The 11,322-nt window shown below is 38.9% G+C and overlaps 2 protein-coding genes across 2 annotated transcripts in view; one reads left to right on the top strand and one right to left on the bottom strand.

Annotated features, from left to right (window-relative positions):
• Nucleotides 1-228, bottom strand: part of si:ch211-223a10.1 (uncharacterized) — a 13,061-nt gene extending 12,833 nt beyond the window's left edge. Inside the window, exon 1 of the mRNA XM_026941903.3 lies at nucleotides 1-228. This exon is cut by the window's left edge and continues 83 nt beyond it. Coding sequence (XP_026797704.3) covers nucleotides 1-26 — 26 coding nt within the window. The 5' untranslated portion in view covers nucleotides 27-228.
• A 3,393-nt stretch (nucleotides 229-3,621) lies between these two features.
• wdfy4 (WDFY family member 4) overlaps nucleotides 3,622-11,322 on the top strand; it is a 47,529-nt gene continuing 39,828 nt past the window's right edge. Inside the window, exons 1-8 of the mRNA XM_026935861.3 lie at nucleotides 3,622-3,816; nucleotides 4,442-4,710; nucleotides 5,464-5,575; nucleotides 6,421-6,527; nucleotides 7,549-7,683; nucleotides 7,773-7,962; nucleotides 9,477-9,666; nucleotides 11,034-11,194. Of these exons, the coding sequence (XP_026791662.3) occupies nucleotides 4,483-4,710; nucleotides 5,464-5,575; nucleotides 6,421-6,527; nucleotides 7,549-7,683; nucleotides 7,773-7,962; nucleotides 9,477-9,666; nucleotides 11,034-11,194 (1,123 nt within the window). The 5' untranslated portion in view covers nucleotides 3,622-3,816; nucleotides 4,442-4,482. The remainder of the gene's footprint in view (nucleotides 3,817-4,441; nucleotides 4,711-5,463; nucleotides 5,576-6,420; nucleotides 6,528-7,548; nucleotides 7,684-7,772; nucleotides 7,963-9,476; nucleotides 9,667-11,033; nucleotides 11,195-11,322) is intronic.

Genomic DNA, 11,322 nt, shown 5'->3' with positions numbered 1-11,322 from the left:
CCGCTTCCTCCAGTCAGCGGCGGCATTGTGCCAGAATTACAACCGACACCAGTATATAACACTATTCACCCACACAGTCTGCATACTTGAATGGAAGAGAAAAGTGATCCTCAGTCGGTGTAATAAAGCAATAATTCTACACCCAGCAATAGAGCAACGTGATAAAAACAGCAACAGTAAAGTGAGCCCATTTCACACTGTACCATTGGCCAAAACTGATTCGACAGAGTCCCGTCTCTCGCATCTGATTGGGTTCATGTATTCACGTGACTACCGATCACCATAACTACAGTTGAACTTCAAAATACAAGTCATAAAAAAATAAACGTTCCAGGATATTAACATTTTAAATATTTTAGGTTTATGTATGTCTAACCTATCTGCATTAAATATTTAAATGGCTGAATAAATACACAAATACACACTTTGATAGACACTGATGGTCTTCAAAATCAGTAAGGTGTCAAAGAAAAAAAAAGTGTGACAGATTAACAGGCAATGTTGCTATTAACTGGGAGATTTTTACACATAATTGAAGGTTGTCAGTTATTGCAGCCTAAATGTCCTTAATATTGCTTACATTTCAAATCCAAACCCCTTATTGAAAAATCCATTGACCAGCTACCAGCTACCAAAACACAGGCTGAGCTGGTAAATTATTTTCCAGCTTCCTTATTACTCCACTAAACCTCTCAATAAATGTTTGAGATTTTCTAATTATGTTTTCCTTTATTTTGCTGTTGTGTAACTTGTATTTGATATATAGCATTAGTAGTGCAGAAATCAGTCTACCAGTTTGAGCATTTTGACCTGTGTTTTGGCAGCTGGTAGATGGTCAGACTAAGCTGGATTTTTAGCTGAACATTTCCCCTGAACATATACACAATCACAATTCATTGTGACTCACATAAAGAGTCTTACTGCAACACTGACTAGCACTTAAACCCCAGCATGAATAGCATACTTAGTAGCTGCATAGTAGACGTAACACAATGCACAAGTGTATTAGGCCTGTGGTAATGTGGAATTACTTCGAATGAGAAACCAACAGTACTGAATAAGAGCTCATTTCCAAAATGAAGCAGAGTCAGTGGAGTTAAATTTCAAAATTTCCTTTATTGTCATTTCTCTGCACTTGCATAAAAATGAAATGCCTGCTGTTATTTTTGCTGAGAGACTTTTGCTCACTACTGAGCTGTGTATTTCATCCTCTGATGTGTCTTTTAGCTACTGCACAGTGTTTTATTTAGTCAGCTAGTCAAACCCGGGTAGTGGCAAATAAGATGTGTTTGGTGTGTTTTTCTGAATATTACTACACATTCACTACACAATCACTCTCACTAGAGAAAAAAAAGAGGCTTCTGCTTGTTGTTTGTGTGTGTATTTTTCACTCCTCTGTCTTTTTGTCCTCTGCCCTGTGTTTTAGCTAGCATGATAATGTTATCCAGCTAGTGGCAAACAGTGCCTGTTTAGCCGGCTACTTAGTTACCACCAGCCTCGGAGCAAGATTGATAAAGTAAGGACTTGAGTGGGAAGTCGCGGTGCAACACCAAGTGGAGTTTCAACTAATATCGGAGCGTGGTATTCCCATCAGCATGATCAGTGGATATTAGAGGAATAGGAATATATTACAGAAATAGTGGCACCATGATGAAGAGGGGCATGTTGGAGCACAGCTCAGGGCCTCTGCGCAATCCTGAGCTCGAGATACTGTCTGTGTGGAGTTTTGCATGTTCTTGCTGTGTGTACATATGTTTGACTCTGGATTCTTTGGTTTCCTCCCATTTCCCAAAAACATGACAGTAGGTGGATAAGCTACTCCAAAATTGAACAAAACACTGAGCTCATTGTCATGTTCATGAAACCAGTTTGAGACGACTTTTGCTTTGTGACATGGTGCATTATCATGCTGGAAGTAGCCATTAGAAGATGGGTAAATTGTGGCCACGAAGGGATGTACATGGTCAGCAACAATACTCAAACAGGCTGTGGCATTCAAGTGATGAATGTTTGCTATTAACAGGCCGGAAATGTGCCAAGAAAACATTCCCCACACCATTACTCCACCTCCACCAGTCTGGACTGTTGACACAATGCAGGTTGGGTCCATGGATTCATGCTGTTGGTGCCAAATTCTGACCCTACTATCTGTGTGCCTCAGCAGAAATCGAGATCCATCAGACCAGGCTACGTTTTTCTAGTCTTCAGCTGTCCAGTTTTGGTGAGCCTGTGCTCACTGCAGCCTTAGCTTTCTGTTCTTGGCTGACAGAAGTGGAACTTGATGTGGTCTTCTGCAGTTGTAGGCCATCCGCCTCATGCTCTGACTTGTTGTGCATTCTGAGATGCTTTTCTGCTCACTGCAATTGTACAGAGTGGTTATCTAAGTTGCTGTAGCCTTTCTGTCAGCTTGAACCAGTCTGGCCATTCTCCTTTGACCTCTCTCATCAACAAGGCATTTCCGTCCACGCAAATGTCACTCACTAGATGTTTTTTCTTTATTGCTGTAGAGACTGTTGAACGTGTAAATCCCAGGAGATCAGCAGTTATAGAAATACTCAAACCAGCCCATCTGGCACCAACATGCCATGGTCAAGATCACTGAGATCACATTTTTCCCCATTCTGATGGTTGATGTGAACAGTACCTGAAGCTGCTGGCTTATATCTGCATGATTTTATGCATTGCACTGCTGCCACATGATTGGCTGATTAGATAATTGCATGAATGAGTAGGTTGTTGTGTGCTCTTTATGTAGAAACTATTCTATTTAATTGATTTTGTCACATTTTAAGTTGTGGAGAAGTGAACAAGAATGCTCACAGGAATGCTTAACAAGCCGAGGTGAAATGTTTTCCTCACCCAAAATTTTCATGTCATGTAAGAATTTTATCACTATCTGCTGAGATTTTTAGGCAAATCCCAGCGTGTTTGGTCTCATAAATGGTAGCGCAGTAGTGATGGAAAAATTAATGAATAAATAACAAAAACAGTCTTTTATGTTTAACACATAACTGGAAAAGGTCAAGCGTACATAAGTGTATAGAGTACTGAATAGCATGTTGCCAGTGGAATCTCTGTTTAGCTATCAATTCGTTGCTGATGATGACATCAATTAACATGTCTTGGGGTCTACAGCATTTGTAATTTTGTTATTTTTTCATCTTGCTTCCATACAGAAAGATGAAAAAACAAACAGATACAGTGGACCTTAATTTTTTATTTATTTACTTTTTTTGAATATGCCAGCATAGCCATTGCATTCACCTTTTTCCCACCTTTTTGATTCTTCCTCTGCAAACCACACGAGGTCAGTACTGTTCCATAATGGTGAATTGTAGGCTTTCACTTCCCCGGTGATACCCCCATTCCCCCTTTCAGAAGTGCAGCCATGAATTTGGGTTTTAAATGTGCAGTTGTGAGAATTGCAGTTTTAGGTGTATAAGCATTTCTGACATTGGAAATAATAAATAAATACATCAAGGTGTCAGTAGTGTTTAGTGTATGGGGCTCTGCAGCATAGAAAAAAAAAATCTGGAGTCAACTGCAGAAAAACACACAAGACCTTCACTTCTCATTTTTCCCCCTGCCTAGGAAGTGAGGCACATGACTGTGTGCAGCTGATGTAAGAGCTTCTCTTTGTGCAAAGTTCAGGTCCCCAGTGCAGATTATTAACTGGCAGATAAGAGGTAGGTTCCTAACAGGCATGTCTCAGCTGGCCTCTTAATAAGTTCTCAGATACAGAAGTCTCCTTGCTTCAGTTGGACTGTCCCCTCACTACCCTGAAGGCAAAAGGTGATGCCTCCCACCAAACAACAGGTAAGTTACAGAAACCTTTTAGAAGCTTTGGTAAAATGGGTTGCAAATGATCTGTATGGTAACTAAGTACAGTGCAGAGCTTTATATTACCTGTCATGTGTATGTTATCTGTCACATTTAGCTGGTGTGGAATGAGGAATGTGCTTTTGCCATACAACCCAACCCTACCAGTTCTGCTGTGGCATGCGGAGGTAGAACTAGAGAGAAAGCATAAACAAGGAACTACAGAATGACTGTAAAAGGCATATATTCCCAGTATATATTCCCAGCATATATTCCCATCATACACGTATATTTATTACATTTGATGTTACTCATGATGTGCTAAAGCTGGGCATTAACCACAGTTGTGGGTTCTCTATAGCTGCTGTAATGAAGATCTTTTTAAGTGCGAATTATCCTCCCTTCAGCACAAGAAGCATGCAACATCAAAGGACTAATTGTCATCTTGTGAAATGAGGATTAACAAACAATGGTGCCTGCAGTGTTAGGTTGTGTAATAATGCTTTTGCGCTGTTCACTGGGGTGAATGAATAATGCTTGAGTGTTTCTCTAAGCCTCCTCAGGCAGAGGTTACTAGCTCTTCAAACAGGAAGAAGTTTACAAAAAAGAGCTGTTTGTGTAGGTGATCCTGTGACCGGTTTAGTGAAGGAAGCTGGTGGAGATATGGAGAGGATCAATAAGGAGACCGGAGAGTTGACTGCCTCAGGGGAAACTGCAGAAAGCACAGAGCTGAAGAGTGATGAAACTCAGATAGAGCCTGGGGACGAGGGGGACTCATGCACAGGACTGGATGCAGCCACGGCTCTTGCAGAGCAGCTCCTAGAGCTGGCCAAAGCAACAGCAGAACAGAGAGACGAGCAACTTCTCCTCCTTCTGCCCATATTTATTCAGGTAACAACACAATAACACACTAAGAGATGGAGAAGGTAATCTGATTATGCACATCAGTTAAGAAAATCAACTTATATGTTGGCTTAATAGAGTATGAGAGAACTTTGGAAATCCTTCCATTTTGTGAACATTGGAATTAGTATGACCTCAATAACAACATATTTTGCATATAAAGGATAGTATAGTGTTGATTGGATGTAAGAACACTTCTTTTGGAGAAGTCATGTGAAATCATCGATAGAAGGTGTTCATACTTGTGCTCATATAATAGAGAAATGAAAGGTCCATCTGTGTTTCTGAAAGTGCTTTGAATATGAGTTGAAAGCTTCTGCTGTTCCCTTTAAAGCAACAATGTACTCTTTGGAAGTGCTAGTTTATGATTCCCCAAAGAGACTATAGTTTTAAGATTTAAGATCAGGAAAATTGGGTAACACTTACCCATAAGGAGGAATAATTTGCTATATTATTCACTTGAGGCATTCAACTGTTTCATTCATAATGAGTTTTTTATTAATTAAATTTTAATAAATATTACAGTTGCTTTATACTTATGCACAGACCATTATTAGTTTTAAAGTGCAGTATACCATGTGGCTATTCATTATAATTAATAGTGAGAACATGATTATAAGTTGCCAAAGATAAGTCGTTCACAGAAAGTGGAAATTGTTTCTTTGACATGACATGTTCATATGCAAGTATTTTCACCAGATCCTCAAAAATATTAACATAATTGTCTGTGCTGTCTGTAAGGTGTGTGAAAGCAGTAAAGCCACTGAGGACTTGGATCTCCAGAATTTGGCTACTCATGTCGTAGAGACACTGGTGTTTCACATACAGCAGAGAGTGGCAGAAAAACCTGCAGGTACCCTCAGGCTGCTTCCTTCAGCGGAGCTAGCATTGATTAACTGTGTTTCAGCTCATCATCAGCCATGTGTCAGAGTGGGTGGGATTGAGGATGTTTATAGCACATCAGAAGAGTAACTGAAAGTAGGTGTTGGTGTATTTACGGAGAAGAGTGCTGCTTCTCTTTTTCATGAAGAGAAGGTTTTAAATTTATTCTCTACACAATCCTGAATTATATTACTAAACAGAGTTCATTCAAATGTTGATGTGCAAATTTCCATTCATGCATATTACATAGTAGTAATCAACAATTAAACTATGTGCAAATATGTGAGTTTTATTTCACAGTTTAGTATCATTCCAAATTGCTTTATTCACCCTAAATCAGGATGTCAGAGGCTAGTCGTAGCGGGCTACAGCTCTAGAGTGATTTGCATTTTTGCGTTGCCAGTTGAGCAGTGGTGGAATAATGGTTAAGGCCTTGGGTTACTAATCAGGAGGTTGGGGTTCAAGCCCCTGCGCTGCCAAGCTGCCACTGTTGTGACCTTGTGCAAGGCCCGTAACCATTTCTGCTTCAGGGGTGCTGTATCATGGCTGAACCTTTGCTCTGACCCCAACTTCCTAACATGCTGGCATATGTGAAGAATTTGTCATTGTGACAAATAAAGGCTTCTTCTCCTTAATGCAGCTATTTCAGTCCATGAATGCCTTCACCATCAGCTAGTGAGTGAAAAATGAGATAGAATACTAAAACTAAAGTGTTGCAACCTTGTAAAACTGGAGTCTCACACTTTTACTCTAAATTAGAATGGAAGAATTAAAAGGATTTACGCTCTATATTGTGTCTATTTTTGTTTCCAACAGAGGAAGCACGATATGAGTTGGAGCAGTTTTTTCAACAGACAGAACATGGCAGATGTAAAGGATGGCTGCTGTTGAAGGCCACATCTTTTTTGTCAACCAGTGACACTGTAAGTATACGTTAATAATGAGAGAGCTATTCTCTAACCTTTAATGCTGGAGTTACATTATGATAAGCCATGCCACATGACTAACCAGCATATGACAAGTTTCCTTCACTCACACTACTCTGTGTTCACCATGATTCAGTTTGGTGCGAGATTATTTTGATTCATTCAGGAGTTTGTTGGAAAATCCATGGGGAGGTGTTAATTACTTTAAGTGATTAAAAAGGAAGTTGGAGAGATTTTATCTCATTTAAATATATAGGCAAAGTTTGAATTGCGAAAAGTTCATCCTATTAGTCATCAGCCAGATGAATCATAATTTTAAGCCATTGATATTTTGTTCTCACTATAATTATTTGTAAGCAATGAATAACAAGATTCAAAGATTCAAAGTGTTTATTGTCATGTGCACAGTGGGAAAAAACCAAGTTTCCCTGTACAATGAAATTCTTTCTTTGCTGTCCACATTGAATGCCAAGACAAATGCAAACTATGTAAAAGATAAAAACAGTCATATACTTACATACAAACAAACATAATAAAGTGTAGCTATGTTGCAGAAGTAGAAATATAGATTATGTATATAGAAATATAGACTATGTACATCTGTATGTGTGAGTGTGCAATATTGTCTTGTGCAAAACAATAGTAGTTCAGGTATATGAGGAATATGTCACAGTGTCTGTTAAAAGGATAACAGACTCAGAAATTGGGAAAGTTATAACAGTTGGGAAGATTTTGATCATTAGCTCTTTAAACATAAATTTGATTTTTGTACTTCATATCATGCTAAAATTTTTTTTGCTCAGTAGAAAGTCCTCATAGGTTCATTCATTGGTTAGTTCCCCTTAGCTCAGTACACATTTGAGCTATCTGGTTTTTCTTCCACAAATTGCTTTTAAACAGACTCACTTTACTCATACACTTTATACAATACAGCTGCTCCACCATCAAACTGAAACTGAAATCAGAAATGCCGTGTTTTATTTAAAGAGCATAACTGATAATAGTTGGTTTTCCACAGGGAGTGAATGCAGCGATTGTCACGGGACTTGCTGCTGCTTTAGTGAAGTGCCTGTACCTGTTTGTAGCCCTTCCTGCCAAAAAAGCCAGTGATCAGGAGGATGAAAAGTGCTCATTCCAGGACATATTAATTCAGGTAAATCAGTACTGATCTTGTGATGTCAGGCACATTGTGTATTTTTAATACAACATATGAGCTAAGCATGTATGTGCTGTGCGCTTCAGGTGATCCTGCAGCTGTGCAGACAGGTGCGTTTTGTGGAACAGCTGGTGGACACAGAGGAGCTGCAGTGTGTGATCATTGCTCTCACCTCCCTGTGGGACCAGTGTAGCTCGTCATGGAGGAGACAGGTCTCCCGCGTGCTCAGGGCTGTATCAGCCGCCCAGGTTCCAAACACAGTTCCAGCACTGCAAGGTCAGCCCTCCTCCCCTATATACACATGTGCACACACACACATGCACAAACAATCTGATACACACATACAAACACACACACAAGCACATACTTCATGAGCCACAAGCTTGTAGGCTAAGACTTTGCTTTATACTCAGGGCAGAGTTTATGCTCGCAAAATTTTTTAAACACCCACATATTTTCACTTGTTCTGTCTTTGGGCACTAATTATATTTCCATAATTTAATCTCTCTATAGATGTAGATTTTTTATTGTGTACATTTGCATAGATTTTCATCCATCTGTATGCTCCAAGCATCTTAATATTATTAGAATAAAAGTTTTCCAAACAAAGTAAGCTTTAATCTGTAGAGGTCTAGAAAAATATTCATGTTTTTCAGTTGTATGTAGTTGAATAGGACCACAGTCTCTCAAAATGATTATGTTAAGTTGCCTTCACATGATGCTCAAGATTCTCAAATGATAAATAACTTAAATCAGCAACTCTGATTAAATGGAGCCTGTTTGTGATCATATGCTTCCAGAGTCTATTTGATGTGCTCTGACTGCTAATTTAATTTTTTGAAGGGACTACGTCTTGTAAAGTCAGCAATTACTTACTCACTAAGTGAGAGATTTAAAACATTGGCATAAAAATGGATAATGTCACATGGTAAATGGATAATGTCACATGTCACACTTTTTGACAACATAACATTATGTTATGACATTTTCTGTTTAGCTTATGTTAGAACATCATGACAACTGACTCACATGATGACAACATGGAAACTGATAACAAGCTATAATTAAGGGTTAGGAAAAGTATACATAACTGTCATTACAGAGTCATGACATTGCCATAGGCATTCAACAATCATATAAGTAGCAAAATTACACTCACTTTACTTAAGGGTCAGAGAAATTATGCTATGATTATGGTGTCAAAACATCCCATAGTTATTAATAAAAAAATTCTGAAAGCAGAAATAAATTATTTTTAGATAAGGATCAGAGAAAAATGCATGATTCGGTTGTTACAGTGTAATGATTGTCACTGTTAAAAGCTTCACTGTGTAACAGCATTATACACTGTTATACAGCAGATTTTCATGTTGCTGTTCTTACTAAGTTTGGAGCTCATGTGATGCATACAGTATTTCGAAACATTGTTCAGATTTTCCAATTAACCTTGCCTGACTAGCTGTCACTTCATTATCATCATCATCATGTGACTCTGACATTCCAGACATGCACTGAGCTACAAAATCAGTTGTTATGAAATTGTAATGGAAATCAGCCTGAAAAGCATCAGAACACAACCTTCTGTCACCAAAGATGTATGCCATATGTCATCAAAACATCAAAATTGGCAAAAGCAGTCTTTGTGTTAGCTGATGCTTACTGGTATTTACGGTTATAAATGTTTATGTAGGTTTATACCAGTTTTCATGAAGGGTTTATGTGGTTATTATGTAGCCAGCCATATGAACACTGCCCATAGGTAAGGTGTTACCCATTATTTTCCTGTGTAGCTAAAGACTGTATGAAGATCTGCATCCAGAATCTGCTGAAAATGAGTGAGCAGGTCCATGGCCTGATTCTAGCTGAGGTTGCTGTGAATGTGTTCAGCTTTGTGAAGGACTCATACCCAAACAACCCTGCACTTTTTGAGGAGTTTGAGAGCAATGATGGCTACACAGTCCTCCAGGCCATCATGGCGCGGTATGTCTCATTCCACTTCTTATAGAGGGCAACACTCTTATAGAGCAACCACATAACTAATCAGTCTGTGAAAAAAAAACATGATACATTTAAGGTTGTGAATTTACATATTGTAGTTTCACTGTAATAAACTGCTGTAAATTTTACAGTAATTTCCTGGCAATTTGGGTTGCCGGTGAAGTATTGTAAAATTTATAGCAAACAACTATAAAATATATTTACAATAAAGTACTGTAATGTTTTAATGTTGTGTAAACTGACACATAACCCAGCACACTTGCTCATTTGGCTGATGCAGGATACAAGTGAGTTGAAGGTTACAGATCTTCCCCAACCATGACAGCTAGGCAGTACTGGGATTTGAACGCATAGCCTTCTGAGCTGTGACTTAAAGCCATAACCACTGAGCCACCACAACCACACCACAACACCACCGCAACTAGCTTGCATTGATTCAACTTCTTCTAGCACTGAATTAACACCACTAAAAGATTGCAATGAATCAGTGCAGGCTAGTTGTGCTAGCTGTGGTAGCTCAGTGGTTATGGCTTCGAGTTGCAGCTATGAAGGTTGTATGTTCAAATCCCAGCACCATCAAACTGTCTTGATTAGATCCTTGAGCAAGACCCTTCAGCTCAGCTGTTTCCTGCATTGACATCCTGGGTTATGTGTTATTTTATACTATGTATGATATTACAACATTTTACTATAAGTATGTTTTACAGTTGTTTACTGTAAATTTTAGAATACTTTATTGGCAACCCAGGTTGCCAGTAAATTACTGTAAAATTTGCAGTAATGTTTTACACTTTGATTTGGGATTGTCTACATCCAAGAAAGTCCTCTCAGGAATAGTGCAGCTGCTGTAAGGAAGGTCTCTAAAGAAAAACTCAGGCTTTCCCTCCACCACTGTCTCTCACTCTCACTTTCCCTTACCAGTTCCTCTGAATACTACTGTGTTAAATAATAAAGGAGGTCATAATGAGATCATTGGTAAATTAAACTCAATCTCATTAGGTTGGCCATCTTTCTGACTCTGAGTGTCAAATCATTCTCAATGAGGTTACTGCAGAATGAGACCTCCCACTTCCACAGGACATGGCCATTTACACAGCCACGTTCACAGTCACAGGGCACTAGCAAAACATTACATTTAATGCTACATTATGTGAATGATACACTTTGCATTCAACCAGGATTTGCAAAGATTTCCTGATTGATTTTAACTAAATAACAAAATTCACTTTCTCATTTATTATTTTGATGAGCATATTGAAATACACCTTTTTAAACAATGCTGTGAAAAAATATAACGCCATTAGATACTGCTCCTTTTTTTCAGCTGCTTGTCTTTTCTTCTTTTACAGATGTGAGGAGGAAACGTCAGAGGAGGACTTTTCTCCGGTGCAAGACCTCCTGGGTCTCATTGCCTCATTCACTTTATTTGGCAAAGCTGAGTTAAAGGTGGCCCTCTGTGTCAACAACCCCCAGCCACCAGGCTTTAAATTTGACCCACCTTTGACCACAGGTACGGATGCACCACAGATCCTGAACTCACCACTGCATCTCCCCACCATCACCTCCCATTAACAGAAAGGCAAAGGCAATTATGTCCAACATGATGAAGTAGAACCCTCCTCTCTAACCTACTTAAGA

Source organism: Pangasianodon hypophthalmus, chromosome 3 (genome assembly GCF_027358585.1).
Source record: "Pangasianodon hypophthalmus isolate fPanHyp1 chromosome 3, fPanHyp1.pri, whole genome shotgun sequence".
Lineage (NCBI taxonomy): Eukaryota > Metazoa > Chordata > Actinopteri > Siluriformes > Pangasiidae > Pangasianodon > Pangasianodon hypophthalmus.
Note: the sequence above shows the minus strand (reverse complement) of the source record. Positions and strands in the feature narration are given on the sequence as shown.